Below are 19,609 nucleotides of genomic sequence, written 5' to 3' on the forward strand. Positions count from 1 at the left end.
ACGAGAAAGTTACGAGAAAGTTACGAGGATTGCGATATGCGGACTTATGAGAACGTTGATAAGACGGTTTGCGAGAATCGTAAATATTCTCGTAAATCTGAACTTACGGGAAATGGACCTCGCAAGTTTCTCCTAAAGTTACGATGTTGATAAGACGGCCCCATTATATCTACTTCCCTACGGAAGATGTTTGAATGAATAACCTTATATTTATAAAGAACTGAGGAACGGACTAGAGTCAGTATTCGTCAACACACTAAAACTTGAAACTCAGGCCTAAGAATGAGAAATCTTGAATTTGTCATAACTTTATTGTTTATTTTTACAAATTTATAGTGATCATGTCATTTTCCTGATCGGTATGTAGATTCAGAATTCGTTCTTACGCAGTTTCAGTAATACAAATGACAGAGAAGAAAAGGAAAGTTTGCATGAACACGGGTCTTGTATCAACATGACAAAGACGAGATTTTTTTCCACAATAAGGATAAAATGAAGACAAGTAACTGGCGTTAATCCTTTTAAATGTATTACAACATAGTGTTAGCATTTAACAGTTACAGTAAAATATAACATAATTTTCCGGGTAAACATTAATTACGACCTTTGTACAACTGGCAAAAGTCAAATTATAGATAAATATAACAAATATGATATAAGATATGTAATAATTATGACTATAACAATGGTTGCAGGAGCAAAATCAGGAATTTCTCTGATAGGATAACTCTTGAAAACATTCAACATATTACAGAAATACAACAGTAACCAGCAAAAGCAAACTGTATTGCATAAAAAAACGAAACCTCTTTCTAACATTCTTGTCGCAAAAGCATGTCGATTAGATGCAGGTTTATTTCTCATTCTATTTCCAGTGTTTGGACTTTGTGATTGATTATCAAAGTTACTTATTATTATAATAAATATTTGAAAGTTGAAAATAAAATTATAAATAATTATGAAATAAAGACATTGGTATGAAAGAGTGAAGCCCACATCGAGCATTCGCTTCAAGAACATAATATTATTGTGACACGCGCTAGGTTGTAACTTTGCGCACAGATGTCATTTGTTAGCTTGGAAATTTCAACAATAAACTGATCTGCTAGCTAACCGCTGATGTGTTTACTTTTTCCAAGTATGAATATTTCCTTCCTTTTTCTGTCTTTGGTTTTAATTGGATGAACTGGCGCTTGTTTTTCCATGTTTCTCTTCGCCTTTAGAAATGTACACATCGGCCTCTTTTTAATTAAAACCCTGATCACAGTTATAGTGTTACCTTGTTTTACATACCATATATACTAATCATTGTCTAAAGTCTGTCATGTACATATCTTTGGTAGTAGATAAACAAGGATAAGTTCAAATGTTTTTGGTTTTCGCATTTTAAGATTGGGTTTCAGTCGTTCCAACAACGTTAAACCAGTACCAGCCATTTTCAATAATTGCATGAGCAAACTCGAGGTGGACAAAACCCAAAAGGGCAGTTTGTATTACACCATTTGGCCATGAAAGGATTGTGTGCGAATGCTACAGATGCTGTGCATATCATTATGTTTGGTTTAATTATTTGTTGTGATTGTAAATGTACAATTTTATCTGGATCAAAGTCTAAACCCTTTGTTGTCATGAATCTGTGCAAATCGTTTTCAGAGTCAGCTACCGCATTTTTAACGTCAAACATGGATATGAAGTTATGCTCTTGCAGGGCTTTTGTCGATCCGGTATAACTTGGAAGAATAGGAACACGCTTTGGGGAAGAGTGAACAACTTCCATTCTGCCAAGTGTAGGTATCACAGACTCGCTTGTTTGTGATTTGTTTACAGCTGTCCGTTTTATGAACGGTTTACGCAGCTTAATAGTTGGAACATTCTCGACAAGTCTGTTTCTTGCGACCAGTTTTCTTACAAACTTCTTCAAATGATTCCTGTCTAATTTATGCCTTTCCGAATTAAATAGTGAAGACTTTGACGGCTTGATGTAATACATCTCAGTGGCCTGCACGGGGTCCTTAACACAAGCGCATAGTATATCAGGGCATATAGATGTATCATATGAACAAACTTTTCTGCAAAATTCATTAACGATTGGATTCCTTTCATATCTTTTGGTTGGACCGCACCGAAAATGTTGGTAATTTTCCTTTTTACCATAGTAACTGTACAATGCATTCAACGTAAGCTCTTCTAAGAAATGTCTCAATGTTGACATATGCTTATTATGTCTAATGCTTAATGGGCTTGGTGTTTGGGTTTCCGTGACATATTCCGTCGGATCTGTATATTTGCTGGTTCGATAACTTGGCTCCGGTGTAGGTTCGATACTCCAAATGACAGTATGTGTTTTGGTACCGCCTAGATGGATCAGTCCTTGTTTTGCTTTGTTCCTATCTGTCTGTGGAGCCGGTTCGTGGTATATAGTTCTGGAAACGTCTTCAATGGAAATATCTGAGCAGCCGTAAAACTCCTCTTGTGGACCTTTGCCCTTTCCGCATAGAAGGTCTTGGTCGCAACCCCAGCGTGTCCCTGGAAGTACATATTGAAACATATTTTACGGGAGACCTAAACATCACGTTAAGTCAGATAATGTGAAGTCAATAACTACTTTTTGGAAGTGATAAAATCACCTTCACTATGTAACCGCACAGAATTTAATCAGGAATAGACTGTCTCTTTCGTATCTATCCGCTGTGCAATGTACTTCAATGCGGAATAATCTACTACCTCTTACGTCATTATCGTTACATACCGGAACAGTTGGCCTACTGTATCACCACCTTGGAGGTAGTCGTGGCTTACAAGTACTCATGCCCAGTAAAAATAATTCAACATACTTTGAATAAATACCAAAGGCGCAGTAATTTACTACGCATAACTATCGGCTACATGCCTTTACTTAACATATTTTTGCTTTACAGGGGGCTTGAATACATAACTGTATATATATTAACCAAATCGCAATTAGCCGAATCAAATCCTATATATCTACTGGGTTTTTATCTATCAAAGCGCTGTTAGCGCTTGTGTCATTTTTGGAAAGGATTCTTTTCATACACGTACTAACATAAATCACCTTCCATCAGTACTTTACTATCAGTTCTTTGATTCCTGGAATTAGTTTTAACATATATTTAAGTATTCATCGATTTGTGAATATATATTATAGAATTCCGCTTAAAATGCGACGTTGTTGCTATTTTGACATTGACAATGCACTGTGTGGACTTCTTTTGCCAATTTAATTGTAACACTTTGAGTAAATCTATTACGACAGTGGAGTTTCATTACAGAGAACCCAGAAATTTTGAATATAAGTCCTTTCCTGTTATCACAAGGGTTTGCCTGTACATTTATAGTAAAAAAAAGATTTCAAACAAATAGCATTACTATAGATAAAAGGACTTCGTGATCCATGGAACTTGAGCAAATTTTCATTTTCGTAAAAATGTAAAATCTGTAGAAAATCTGTTCATCACATGGTAAAAATGGGAATAAAATAGCAGAATTGTAATAATATGTTTAGCTTTGACTCATTGAGAGGCGAAGCCCTTTTGCTATAAATTCGGGTTAACAGTGGTAGAGCAGGTCGTGCCATATAAGCATCTACATACCTGTACGGTATCTCCACTGTAGTACACAATGTTTGCAGAGAAAATTGCGTGGCAACAACAGCGTAAGCTTGACATGACCCCCGAGAGTTTGATCCCGGATGTAGAATTTGTAACCTTTGTCTTCTGCAAGATGAAATTCAAAACATCTTTAAAGATAAACAACGTCGATAAAGTGAATATTCTGTATGATGACAACATTTGACCGAATACGGTCCTAAAATCTGACTATTCTGAAATGGTATAGCGTCATTTTTGTCAACGGGAAAATATGTACCGTTTTCAATATGTGTCAATAATTTTGTTTCTTTGTAATATAACTGTTATCATTGTTGGACTATTTTCATTGGAATAGCCGAATAAGTAAAATAAACAAGCTTTTTTATACTCTACTTCGTTATAACTATGTCTTTATATAGGCGTAGGCGACTGTTTCAGGTACAGCACCAGTGAAGTACTGCTACAATATAATATACACCCACAACCACAAACACGCTACATTTGTCGAGTGGGTGGAGCAATGAATAAATCTGCGTACTTTTATGTCGCCACTGTACATAAATAAATGTTTGTCATTGTTAACATTGTGACATTGTGGAGGTCAATGTCAAAAATTAAAAAAAAACTTATCGCATTATTTTTGTACATCTAAACAGTTTATGTATGTAAAGTACAGGTGTAACACTAAGGGCTAGTACTGTAACAGAAGTCTTTTATGTATTTTCTTTTCGTGGACTTCTTTTTCTTTAACTTGAGAACAAATATTTACTAATATTTTCATTTCAGCTTACTAGTCTAAGAAAATAGAATAATTAAGTTCTATTCGCTCAATGTTTGTTAACAGTCGGTTTTGTGAAAACATCAGTAGCATGCGAATTCAATGAAGAAATATTAGAATGTTTACGGCTTAAAAATTGCGTTGCTTGTTCTAATTTTAGCTTTTTTAGCTTTCGCTTAATAATATTGTATTACGTTGAATTGTACAAAAATTGACAGCATCAGTATACCTCCATTTACTATCTTCAGCTGATGGTTGTCCATACATGCTTGTGTTTCACCAACAGACGGATCAAGAATGGGACAAATTTTGAATTCGAAATATCCCATATGATTGGCTGTCAAGCCTATTACGACATCGATTGTTCCACCAATGGGATAGGTTCTCGTGATTATTCCTGCAGCATATTTCCCGCCAATTTCGTTATCTCGTGGATGTTGCTGGTACGGATCCCCACACACGCCACATAGTCCACTGTATGATATCCACTGATTCTGAAAATACAGTATCAAGGTATTGACAAAACTACTGATGAAGTAAGGCTAATATGTCGTGGCACTAGTAACATATTTCCAGTTCTAATGGCAACAGATCTGGATATATGTAACGTGTTTGACACCCCTTTTGCTTCGTCGTCGTCTTCTTTAGGACAGCTGCCGTGTCCAATGACCGATCGGTTAGTATTTCAAACTACGGATCATTGTATCAGAGAGAATATGGTACGTGCGTGCGTGTGTGTCTGTGTGCACGCGGGTGGTGGACGGATTGGAGATCGGAGGTGTAGGTAAGTTAGGGAGAGGTGTAGACATTCATATACATTTAAACTATTTTCCGTTTGCATCTGCTTCTCGCGAATGATATTTTAATTTAATTTAGTAGGCGGCAGCTATTTCGAATAATTATGCCGCGTATGTTTCACTGACATTTTCAGAACTGTGGTTTTTAACAAAAGGTCACCTTGTATCATAATGCAGATTTTCTATATCATAATTACAAATTTGCAGTTGCATTCATTAAATAAATTTTTACAACAGGTGATTATTAATCATTACAATAATTTGTAATTGCATTTTAAAAATCCTCAACCGCCCATAGGGATATTTTAATGATGCATTTTATAATATTGTCATTTCGTTTCTTCAAGCGAATTTGACGTCAGTGACAGTAAAATGTCAATATTTGAACCATAAAAAATATTATAATGATCATAATAAGATATGAATAATTATTAATTAAGCTAAGGTTAGTTGAAGTACATTTTTTATTGCAGCCTGCATAAAAAAAAGAAAAAACTAACAAGGACAAGTACAGAAAAAAACCTATGTTAAAAGACCAGACAGAAAATTGTCTTTGTTGACAAGTGTTTTATCGACAGGATAATTAAAACTGCGAACGGCTCAGTCGGATCTGGAATTATAGTAGTTTTCCGAGGAGGCTATTTCTGTTCAACACAAGTTGTCTTTAACAAAGGTTCAGCTGCAGTCTTTACTTGTATAATGAGTTTCAAACTGACCCTTTTGCCCTGAAAAAAAGTTATATACCTGTACACAAGGCCTGTTATCACCAAGAAAATTCTATGATTGTATTCACACTATGTACAAATATTGTAAGTAAAAACTACTCCATTTTTAAACAATATTGCTATTCAAGGAAGGAAGGAAACGCGTCCCGAGCTATCGAGTTAAGATAGTGGGCCCGTAATGACACTCGTCTATTTTCGTGTGATTACGTATTCTTGTTCGGCATTCTACGCAATATCGTTTTCCGTACAAAGCCGAGGATTGCCGAAATTACAGACGAAGATTACGTAACTTGTCGAGTGTCATTACTGGTTTTCCTCTCTAATAGAAAGTGTGCACACATCATTTGAATGTCTACACGATAACGAATGAATATATTATTTTGAGAATTATTACTAATTGAGCTGATCACTTCCATCTGTCTGTCTCGGATGACATTCTGTGTGTTATTAATTTCTAATATGACACGACCTACTAGTGCCTATTTGTCATTTATAACGTTCTCTTTTCTTAACATAATTATTTTGCCAACAAATGTCAGATGCATTAAGTTATTTCAATTAATGGGGTCACAGTCAGTTGGTAAAATATTTGCTGTTGTTACAAGGGTAGAAATGCTTGACATGATATTGCTTATGTTTAACTAAAAACAGAAAATATTTTATAGTACAGTAAGGACTTTTGGGAGAACAGTTCGCAACACAAGTAAAATAATAGCATACTCGATTTGACTAAGCCTTGTATATGAATTGTATTGGAGTATGCAACTCTTTACGGCCGACACACGACACTTTAAGGCTGCTCATGTAAAGTTAATTAAATATTGACATTTAAACTGCATATGTCTGCTTTATTCTTTTTTCTTTCCACCGTGGGTACATATATAATCTGTAATATGAGTAAAACTTAGGAAAAATGCATGGCATACTTACAGTGCAGATATTGAAATATTTTTGGAAAGTCATTAAAATGATATTCTGACATGACTTTGTTAAAATGCAACTTTTAAAACATCTATCAAATACATTGTGTCGTCATTCTCTTACATAAAACATTATATAAGACTAAGAAAGAAATAACTTTGTTTGCTCTTTATGCCTTTTAATCATTTGTTTTATGAAAGCATGAAAAATAGTCCTAACCGGTGATGTTAGCCTCGCCACGGTTGTCTGTTGATATTAATTATATAATGCATTTTTATGTTGCGATATCATTTGTTTCAATTGTTAATTACTTGGTATGTATTGTGGCAGAATATTAATTGTAAAAGTGTCTAAGATATATTTAGAATATTAATACAGATGTTCCAAATTAGTGCAATTATTTTTTTTTAAAGTAAGAACAATTACACTTTTAATAATTAATTAAGTTAAATAAAGAAGCTATAAATAATGTCTCACGTACGTATTACACGCTCATGCATTATTTGTATTCCGATCAGAAAACGATACCGTGAGCAGATGCGCAAATTAATGCATTTTGTCTTTTTATGAGCATCACAAAGGATTTTCTTCGCGCACCAAACTTAAAAATACTCATAAAATGTCCGGTGTCATCATAATTAAAATGATTTATGAGCCCCTGCTGTATTTCAGAAAGTTTTGAGCGAAACAGTACCTTAAGCTTTTTAAACAAGATTTTTAAACTGTGGTTTAAATACTTCTTAAACAGATATTTATTTTGCTATTTTTGACAAAGACGAACGTTACCAGCTGTTTCTTTTGTTTTACCGTGTAGTAAATAAAATCTGTAAAAAGATCCTTTGGAAGCAATGAATTCAACCAAGAAGAACAACAGCAGACTCGGTTTGATTAAGTCTGTTCATGAGAGGTAATGAAATGTGTAACACCTCTCACGCCCCCTAGCAACGGCTTAAGCGGAACTCTATTACACATATGTTGAATGGACTCCATGATTCCAAAGGACCAGAAAATATAACAACACTGAATCCAAGTTTGGAACACATATTGAACATTTTGGAAATAAGTCAAAGTTTGATAAAAAAAAGAAACAACAACATTTTTTATTTGGAAATGTGATATCTTTTTAGTCCCTCCGTTCTTTTTTATCTTGTTATAATAACTCGTTGTTAAAAGTATCATGGCGGCATGTGCAAAGTACTGATACATTGTATATACATTACACAGGTATTAAAAATTCAAAATAGTCCGGCCTAACGAGTTTATACGTCAACTTTTATATACCAGAAACATTTCTGAATCTTAATGTTGCTCTACAAAATAGATGGATTGTATATTTTGATCAAAGATGAACTTTAATTTATATATATATTCATTCGATGATACGTTGCGCGTATAGAGCATTGTTTTCGTTTTACAATCTAGCTTTCGGAACTAAATTGAACTATAAAAATACTTAATTGTTTACCCTAATTTTTCATTCATTGATAAGCCAAACATTTTCAAAATGTGTAGTGTACAACATGCATATATAAGCCTCTTCATTAAGCAGACTGTTATTTAGATGTTGACATATTTAGAGGGACAAAGAATAACCAGAAAAAAAACGCGCAATCGACAGACAATTCAAGGATCAGTCGCTCCGCTTCCTCCATTCTGAAGAGTTTGCCTCTATCACATACAAGGACGGACTTACTAAACGACAGTTTCATCACTTGTTTAAGATATATGGCCAGCCTGTCATTCACGCATCGTCAATTTAAATTTGCGACGATTAAAACAAAAAACTTATGCTTCACAAAATTAGATAAAATTATACACTAATACTACGCTACATGATTTGGTTTGCGGTTTAGTACACTGTATGCTACGTACGATGTTTCAGTAGGACATTTCAGATTTCTGAATCCCATTTCGCAAAGTCTGAATCACGAAACTTGTGACTTTTTTGAGTGGAAACCAAGATGATGAAAATCGAAATCACGATGGTGAAAACTCGAAATTATGATGATGACTGTCGCTGTTATGACACTACGATGTGAAAACTCAGTAAGAGTTTGCATATATCGCGGTTTCATGTTGTCGACATTGTGATTTTGACTTTCATGATTTGGAGCATCAGGACTTTGGAAGAATGATAAAAATACAATGATTCAAACGGAACACCTTTAGATTAGTAGTGCCCTTGGTTTTTCCTAGTTTGCTTTACTGTTTGGTCGACATCTTGCAACATAATACAACTTGCAGTTATTTATCCTCGCCAGATAAAAGAATTATTAAAACAGTTCAAGGTTAAGGAGTGTACCACCAAAACACACACAAAAAAAAAGAGTTGCGTTATATATATAGATTGAGCATCAAACAAAACATGTTTATTGTGCTATTTTTATTATCTAAATATGAAGTTGAATGTCAGGAAGAAGTCACACTTCCGTATTGTTCAATGTTTTATACATGATACGTGGAAATGTTCGAGCCACACAATTTCTAGATAAGTAAGTTTTTCGCTAATTTAATCATGCATGCGTAATATTATATACAATTTATGCAATTTTTGACAGATTTAAATTGTAGATAAGTTACTATAACGCCTTTCATGAATTCGACATGACCAGTCCATAAAAAGTGAATATAAACTAACATTAACATCATTACCAACAATATACCTGTCTACTGTATTTTTAACATACTGTCCTGTTCTGCCCCGTCCTTCCCGATCGATAATTAAATTAACAAAATACTCGATATCAAATGAGCCGCGCCATGAGAAAACCAACATAGTGGTTTTGCGACCAGCATGGATCCAGACCAGTCTGGTCAGGATCCATGCTGTTCGCTAACGGTTTCTATAATTGCAATAGGTATTGATAGCAGACAGCATGGATCCTGACCAGACTGCGCGGATGCGCAGGCTGGTCAGGATCCATGCTGGTCGCAAACCCACGATGTTGGTTTTCTCATGGCGCGGCTCAAATTGAAACCCGGTATCTCGAATTCCAAAGCATCGAACATTTTACCTCAAACAACCAAAATTGGACTTTCAATAATATTTTGTGCACGTGCTTCCGGGACGGGACTTAAACATGTCTTCGAAAAAGCGGGAATTTGGAGAAAAGCGAGTTCGAGATATACAGTTTCAATGGTAAATAATTTTCAGAATCGCTTAAAACGATTTAAACCTAGTTATGTGAACGTTCTGTCCTGGGACTTTGTCACAAATGCATCAAAATGGACGGTGTAGCGGTTTCAAATGGAGAGCTTTTAAAGGCATTGCACTAACCGGAAATATAGCCCCTTCATGCAGTCCTTTGTCTGTGATTAAAAGAAATAAAACCTTAAATATAGGCTAATTTACAATTCTTTCGTAGCATGATATGCATGTTTGTACGTTTTTCAATTTTCATGTTAAACAGCCTTTTCTTTCTATTATTTGGTGAGGTCAAATTTATTTAAAAAAAAAAAGAAAGCTTAGACCTATCTCCTAAAGGGGTGTGGAATAGGAAAGGCACAGATTAAGAAAATTAAATATTAATGACGGATACCACCAACAGCATTTTTTGTAAACCGTAGCTATTGCGTCATGACTATGCAGTAATACCAGCTGGCGCACTCAAATGACATACCAACATACTAATTTGCTTTTAATTTTAAAACAAAGTCAAGAGTACCTGTCCGTCATTCTGTCACATTGAAAAAACATACTGACATAAAATAGATTTATCAAACTGTCATATATATTTTTTCTCAAAAAATATACAAAAAATTATACAGCTTGTCGTCGTAAAACGGCAACGTCCATAAAATATAACAGCATTAATATTTCACTCATAATTCTATGATATCTTGATTTTTCAAAGTAATAAAACGTCTTCAGGATGTTTAAAAATGACAGCTTCTTGGCTGGCAGCTCGACAGCATCGTGCGACAAAGAGAAAGAACGCCCATCGCGCCGATGCCTTCCTGAAATAATTATACTAATATTCCCTTTACTGCATTTTTTTCTATTTAAGATGTCAGCTTGGTTTACTTGCAAAACACGTGAGCAACAGTGATAACAGAATTAATTACATTTTTTTTCATGTAAAAAAATCCATTGCCACCATTGCAAAAAGATAGAGCAATTATAAATTTAGGATTTAAAACCCTCAAGTACAAACATTCTTCTATCTGATATTTCACATAATAGAACCAGTCATAGAATTTATTTTGACTTGTACAAATTACATCATCAATTATGTAACCATTACCTTTCTAAATTTCTATAATAAACTTGTCCTTCTTTAAATTTGGACAGTACCATTAACTGTTCTGTCGCAAAGGCAGAATCAATCGTGTCAAGCATGATAAGGGTTAAGAATACAAGTTCCTTTTAGCAAAACATGTAGGTATAGTATAGTGCAAACGTAGCTTACATCAGTATCAAAGTTATTCAGAAGTAGCATTACCGGGCCAATGCCATGAAAAAGTATTCTTACCGTGAAACCCCCGCAGCTCAGTTCGTTATCATTTATATTCACAGTTGTATTATAACCTCTCCGCCACATAGAGGATCTTGAGGGCGGCTCCCACAGTCGTCCGTGCCCCACGGTCAAGTCTATTAATCCCAGCAAAAACACTGCAGCATTCAGAACAGCCCATCGAAGCATCCAGTGTCCAAAGTTAAATACTTCCATGTTGTGTAAGTTCAACTTTTTACTGTTCATTTCATTCCTTAAATATCACTTTAATCACAACGTTTTTGTTTCCTTGTCTTCTGCATTAAAAATGTTCTTTTCTACGATGATTTTTATCTACTCTTAGAAGAACTGACTGTCAAAACTTTAAGTCCGTTTTTATACAAAATATCAATTTTAATAATGTCATACACTTTAAAGCACTTTATTCTAATCTGTCAAGCGCAGATTTTTTTAGTTCAGTCTTGTCTGCTTTATACTTTTAGTCCATTTTAATTAATATGGTTTCCAAAATAAATGCTTTCTTTTAATTAAGATAAATTGTACAATTAATGTTAACAGCGTTGTCCAAAGTTTAAGGATTAAAACTGCATTGCAGTACAACGTCACTTTGAAATATTACAGACTTGTATTCAGGTCTCTTTTCTACAATCTGCAACTAATTATTCAAATGTTTTTTTGTTTTTTTTTCCAAACCAGAAAAAGAACTGCAAATAAATAAATTACATTTTCAATGTCTTTAAAGTCCCTGCAAAAAATGCACGTTTTGATATCGTATAAAGATCAAAACGAAATTAAAACATTTTAACATTTTAGTCCGAATTAAATCTGACTTTTAGATGTGTGGCCAGAGTGCATACATAATTATTTATTTAAAGAATCCGTTTGTAGTAAACATTCAATTAAGCCATCTACACATAACTATAGCAAAGTCCTGTATGATGACAAAATATACTAATGTTTCGATGACAAACGTGTAGTAACGTAGTAACATACAAAGATACTTGTAATTAAGCAAAAATACTAATGTAGTTCACCGTTAAAGTCACTAAAGTTATGTTTACTGTAACAAAGGTAAATGATAATTAATCCGCACAATAATGTATGGTTTAAATAAAGTAGGGTCTTCATTTTTTCTGTGTTTTACGGCAAGGGGAAAATGTAAAAATATCAACGAGGTCATGAAGAAGATATTTGTTTGTTTGTGAACACCAGATGCAATATTTTCACGAGCGGCATAGATATCGTAAACATATGGGAACAATAGATAATATTTTTGTGTTAAACAGCCTTATTTCTCATATGTGTAATAGTAATGAAAAACTTTTCTGTGCATTTGTTGATTTTCAGAAGGCTTTTGATTTCGTTGTGAGAGACATTTTATGGTACAAACTTATTAGAACAGGAGTAAGAGGGAAAATTTTAAATGTTATTAAGTCTATGTATGATAATGTAAAATCAAAAGTTAAACTCTCTAATAATGTCAGTGATATTTTTGAATGTCATTTAGGGGTCAGACAAGGTGAATGTCTTTCTCCTTTCCTTTTTAGCATGTTTTTAAACGACATAGAAGACACGTTCATAAACAAAGGTATAGAAGGTATTGATATTGGTACTATGAAACTCTGTCTTTTATTATATGCTGATGATATTATATTATTTTCTCAGTCTGCAGACGGTCTTCAGAACTCTTTAAATGTTTTGTATGATTATTGTTCTAAATGGAAGCTCACTGTTAATACGAAGAAAACAAAAATTATGATTTTTAGAAAAGGTGGTCGGTTGCCAGATAATTTAGCATTTACTTATAATAATGAACAAATAGAAATTGTTAGCAAATTTAAATACCTAGGTGTTCTTTTTACGACAGGTGGTGCTTTTAACGAGATGGACAAAATGTTAGCAGGCCAAGCACTGAAAGCCACCTTTCAACTTAATAAGTATTTGTATAAGTTCACATATATCTCGCCAAAACATATATTGAATCTCTATGATAAATTAGTTACACCGGTTATGAATTATGCCTCAGAGATATGGGGTTTTAACAAGGGTACACATATTGAAAGAGCCCATCTTTGTTTCTGTAAAAAGTTGTTAGGAGTTAAAGTTTGTTGTCAAAATGCTTTTGTATATGGGGAAACTGGAAGAGTGACATATATTACGCACAGATATTTACACATTATAAAATACTGGTTAAAATTGTGTCAGTGCGAAGAGGTAAAATATGCACGACAGATGTATGTTCTATTAAAAAATGATATGGAATTACACCCTAATCATATAAATTGGGTACATAGTGTTAGAAATTTATTGTCAAGGTTAGGTTTTTATGAGGTGTGGTTAAACCAAGGAGTTGGGGACATCAATATATTTTTACAAACCTTGAAGGTTCGTCTTTATGATATATTTAAACAAAATTGGAACGACAGCTTACAGGGATCCTCTCGTGCCTTATTTTACAGAACAATAGCTACTTTTACTTTTCAGAAATATTTAAATGATGTCATTGTTGAAAAACATAGAATAAGTATGTCTCGACTAAGAATGTCATCACATAGACTAGAAATAGAAAGTGGCAGATGCAGAAAACCTGTAAGCGTCCCTTTGGATCAAAGAAAATGTTTATTTTGTAATGTTTTGGAGGATGAATACCATTTTATTATTGAGTGCCCTCTATATACAGATTTAAGGCATCAGTACATTAAAAGATACTATTGGTTTCATCCTAACTATATCAAATTTATGGAACTAATTAAAACTGAAAATGTTAATGATTTAAGAAGACTTTCAGCTTATGTTTACAAGGCGTTTGAAAAACGAAACTTGATTTTAATACAATGTAGCAGTCAGTAATATATGTTAAAAAGTCTCTATTATGATGTAACACTTGATATTTGTCATAATGTTAAATAATGCTCTCACAGTCTCTCCCTCTCTCAAAGATATAACATGCATTTGGTATGTAGTGTTCATCTTTTGATATATCTATTGTCATCTTACTTACACATCTTGTATAGTTGCATTGTTATTTCTTCTGTGATTATGTTATATTGATGCATGTACATGGGCCAGAATTGGCTTAATACATAATAAAGTTATATTATATATTATTATATTATATAATGTTCCTGCATTAAAGATATTTTGAGGTACACATCAGTTCAGTAATGTCAACGTTTTAGTAGCCAGAATTGTTGTGTAGACTTATACTGGAGTGCGAAAAGCTGACTTCTAGACTTTTGAAGACGATCTGGACATAACAGAATTTTTTTTAAAGCGATTAGAATTGAAAAGGCTTACAAAACCAAAGGCATAGACCACAAAATGTTACGAGCGGAAAGATGGGGCAATAATCAGAATACCAGACGATTACCATATAGGGGGCTTGAAGGTGAAGTCTTCTACACACTATGACTGTTCTTTGGCTGAAACAAATTTTTTAGAACAGAACAGAACATATAATTTATTTTGACTTGTACAACGTACATCATCAAACATACAATAATTTCAATTTTTAACAATATATAGGTCTAATGCGATATTTGGTACAGCAGCATTTCAAATTATTTGAGGATGAACAGTATAATAAAGCAATAAAGAAAACATACAACATGATAATGTGATATTACAGTACATTATTTAAAATCGAAGTTCTGATATTCGTGGCATTTTTACAATACATTGCTAACTTGAATAGTGTATTCCTATTGTTACTTTGTATCAGTTCTAAAAACTTGAACATACTTGGTCTTGTATAGTAATACTTTTTGATATATTGTTTTCTTACATCTGTGTAACAAGGACATATAATGATAAAATGAAACTCATCTTCTATATCCCTTTCATTACAACATTGACAATAACGTTCATTTCTTTGTAATCTATTTCTGGCGTATCGTCCAGTATGTATTCTAAGGCTATGTGCAGAAATTCTAAGTCTAGTTATATACAATCTCAAATTGTTTGGTAATAGATCCAAGTAAATTTCATAAGTAAAACTGAATTTAAAATTATTGTACAGCTCTAGCACAGCACTAGTTTCTTTAGATACATGCCAACCTTGAATAAAACAGTCAATAACACGTTGCCTAAATATATGCATAAAATGTTTACACTCAATTACATAAGGGTTATTCCAAATACTACAAAACCATAATCACATAAAAGGTTCTTTAATTTTAAAACCCAATTATTTAATCCTTTATTACAATCATTTAATGATTTTTGATACACATAGCGGAGAATAATATTATCAGTGTTTAATATTTTAAACCAATATTTAACAATACGTAAATAACGTGATATATAAAGTGGATATCTTCCTAACTCTCCATAAACACCTGTAGAACTGATTGTTAATCTTACATTTAAAATCGTTTTACAAAACTTTAAATGTATCCTTTCAATTTCTTTTGACTTTGTAAATCCCCAAATTTCCGAACCATAAGATAAAATTGAACCAACAAAAGCATCAAAAAGCTGACATAATAGTTTTGGCTTAAGTCTATATTTCCTACAGTTAACAATTAAAACATTTAATGCCTTAAGCGCTTTACCTGTGATATATTCTTGATTAAGTGCAAAATTGCCAGTGTAGTTAAATACAGTCCCTAAATAATTGAAATTATCCACTACCTCAATATTTTTACCGTTATAAGACCAAGATTCGTTTTGAAGTAAACCTCCTCTTTTTCTGAACACCACAATTTTTGTTTTCTCAGTATTAACTTCTAACCCCCAATCTCTACAATATTCGTGTAATTTATCTAAATGCGTTTGAAGTTCCTGCGGCGTTTTACCAAGTATAACCATATCATCAGCAAATAACAACAAAAGTAAAATCATGTCCTCTATATCTATTCCAGAACTTGTATTTTCTTGTAAAAATAACTCTAGATCTTCAACAAATAAAGAAAACAGGACAGGAGACATTATCTCCCCTTGTCTTAAGCCTACAGCGTATTCAAAATAATCGGAGTAATCGTTACAAGATCGAACACAAGACTTTACTTTTTGATACATATCCTTGATAATTCTCAATAGTTTACCTTGTATACCAATTTTATACAATTTCATCCACAATGCATTTCTATATATAGTATCAAAACACTTTTTCAGGTCTATAAATGTGCAGTAAAGTCTCTTATTATTATTTAAATAATTTTGTACAGTATTTAACAATATGAATAAAGCATCAACAGTAGATTTACCTTTCCTGAAGCCAAACTGAGCATCAGATAAAACATTATTATTTTCACAAAATGACACAATACGCTTATTTAAAACTGTGGTAAATAATTTTGAAAAACAACTAACTAAAGTGATTCCTCTGTAGTTATTAACATCATTCTTATCTCCCTTTTTATATAGGGGTACAATTACACCTTCCATCCATTTTTCTGGGAAATAGCCGGAGTCTAGAATGGCATTAAATATATCACAAATATGTGAAGCTAAAATATCAACACTCTCAATAAAATACTCATTCATTATAAAATCACTACCAACTGCCTTACCCCTCTTTAAATCCTTTACTGCCTCATGAACTTCTTGTATACTTATATGCCGATCTAATTCATCAAATGAACAATCTAAATTATTAAAATCATGCGTAATACAAAAATTCTCTGCATTAGGATTTTTATCTTGTGACAGGTCATTGCCTAATTCAGAAAAGTATTTACGAAATTGTTCAAGAGTTATATTATTGAAAGATTTACTTTTCTTTTTAAAATATGACCAAAACTGCTTTGGTTTTGCATGGACTAACTTTCCAATTTCATCTAATTTCTTTTGTTTCAAAACGTTTCTCTTTTTACGGCATATATTTTTATACACCTGTTTTAAATGACAAAACTGCTCTCTACTATAACTAGTCTTTAATCGATTATATAACCTCAAGGCATCCAGATATTGTTTTCGTGCCTGCACACATTCTTCATCAAACCATTCAGCATTTTTAACAACAGATTTATCAGAAAAACATATTTCAGGTTTATGGGTATAAGTCTTAGAAAATAATGGATCTGCAACATCACATAAAATATTTGTAAAACTAGCCAACGTATTATTAACAGATTCTCTATTATTAGTATCAATAGTATTTGTTAACTGGTTAAAACAAGGTAATTTTGAGATAAGACGTGAGCGAAAATCATCTTTATATTTCTCATTCCATTTATACCTGACCTCGTTTCTATTTTCTAAATTTAGTACATGATTACTACATCTCAATGTAAACAAGCGAATATCGTCATTGGAAACAGCAGTAGGGGGTTTGATATTTTACTTGGAACATAAGCGGTCTTTGTCGAGAAACTACTTCAACATTAACGGTATTCTTCTGCTTAGTAAATATTGTTTTCTTAACATAGAAATAAAAGCTGCTACAAGTATTATATGAAAATAATACAGTGGTGTAAAGCAGTGGATTAAATTTCAATCAATATTTTGCTATTTCTGAGAGCAAGGGTCATCTGACGGATCTTTCATTGCGTTTTATATCTAGGTCGCTAAAAGCCAGGTAAACTTCTGGAATTTGAACGCCCTCCAGCTAAAGTTACTTATAGTCTTCTAGCCCAAATATGTTGCCGTTGGTGGCTAAAACAAGATTAAAAACAAACAAACAAAAAAGTACAAGTGTTATATAAACAAGGGCAATAAAAAGGCAATGTTTCTCTGCTTATAAATCATGACGTCAAAACTGTACTTGTTAACAATATTTTTTTTTATATAAAACTATGGGGTTTTTTCTTACATTTTATTTGTTAAGCATGTTAAAAGAAGTTTTGTATTAGGGATATAATTATAGTGTAAAAATATACACAACGAATCACCATTAACACAAATATTTTTTCTTGTTTTATTACATTGTTGTTGTCAACAACGCCACTTGCATATATGTACTCATCAATGCTTTATTTAAGTTGGCTAGCATTTGGTTGAGAATGTATTTAAAAAAGCATTACAGAAACGTTATACACCTTTTGAATGGCTTGCCTGTCAATAGGAGAGATCGCCGTGACGTCACGCGTTAACATCTGTTTATCTGGTGGTTGGCAAAACAAATGATTTTAACACCGTTTGCGTATTGAATCAGAATTTTTAATTCTTAATAACTTTTTTGCTCATTTATGGATTTTCAAAACTCAAAAAGATTTGAAATACTAACAATCTTCATATTTTTGTATCCAAATATCTTTTTTCAATGAATAACCGTTTTAAATGACATATAATTTAGAAGCGGCGTAGTGATTTTCACAACCTTTAGAAAAACAGTGTTAGTTAAGCGTTCATAATTAATCCATTTTATTTCGAAATAACAATTAAAAGTAATCAATAAATTGCTTGTTTTATAACCTTTCCATTGATCAAAAAATTATTTATGTAATTTGTGTTTTAAGAAAGTTTAGACCGTTAGAAAAACATCACTGTTTACAAAAAACATGGACGGTCGGCTTCTGCCCACCCGATCATTGTCTTATCAGTTCTAAAAATAGAATTTGTATACAAACACGATCTCTCCTATAGTCAAAACTATTACACTCGGATGCACAATAGTGTAAACAACTGCTGGGCAAGTCAGTCAACAAGTGTTTAATTATATTACATCATAAATAGGTTTTCCTATTTTTTCTTCAAATTTTTAATAAAGCTCAGCAAAATTCATTGCACAACTATACTCCGGTAACTAGCAGAAACTATTGACCGAAGATTATATAAAGAGTTTTGTTTAAAAGCAATATGATATATATCTGCGTTGGGCAAGGCGTTATTTACGCTGGGCACGTTTACTGTGGACAAGAGTGCTTTATATCGACAAATCTCGTTTAAGTTTTGCAAACTGTCATCATTTGTCATCAGGGAGAAGTTGAATGCTCAGCTCAGCGAACAAGGCATTGCGGCGCCCTTCTAAAACAGTATCATCGGATTCTTATGTACGACAACGCCAAGCTCCATGTAGCTGCCCATACAAGGGTATTTCTTGCAGGACAAAACGTTCACGACCCGCGTATTCTTCAGACTGTAATCTGTTAGATCTTTTGGTGAGCAAAATCAGTAAAATATTACGTTTTGAAGAACCTGCAATATCTGGAAGATTCCAAATGACGTCATCAGACGATACGCCAGGTTGATACGATCTCGTTAATAGGCAGTTATATGTCGACTAGATATTAGCTATCTGTTGTGTCAAACCTATTCTAGTTTTCAGGTTACTTTCATTCAATTTTGCGAGTTTTGGAATTGACCCCTATTTTATAATTTACTGATAAAATTCGCGTTTTTCTGCAAAACGCATGAAAACGTTGATGTCATCATATGAACAATG

General features: G+C 33.1%; 1 protein-coding gene across 1 annotated transcript; it reads right to left on the minus strand.

The window, feature by feature from the left end:
* Positions 1-524: 524 nt before the first annotated feature.
* LOC123528283 (uncharacterized) lies at positions 525-12,208 on the minus strand. Its single transcript, XM_045308015.2, has 4 exons — positions 11,302-12,208; positions 4,616-4,880; positions 3,612-3,734; positions 525-2,526 (listed from the first exon to the last, which is right to left on the minus strand). Exons 1-4 carry the CDS (start codon positions 11,527-11,529, stop codon positions 1,439-1,441), a joined length of 1,704 nt encoding a protein of 567 aa, XP_045163950.2. The 5' UTR covers positions 11,530-12,208; the 3' UTR covers positions 525-1,438.
* Between the last annotated feature and the right edge of the window lie 7,401 nt (positions 12,209-19,609).

Source organism: Mercenaria mercenaria, chromosome 14 (assembly GCF_021730395.1).
Source record: "Mercenaria mercenaria strain notata chromosome 14, MADL_Memer_1, whole genome shotgun sequence".
Taxonomy (NCBI): Eukaryota; Metazoa; Mollusca; class Bivalvia; order Venerida; family Veneridae; genus Mercenaria; species Mercenaria mercenaria.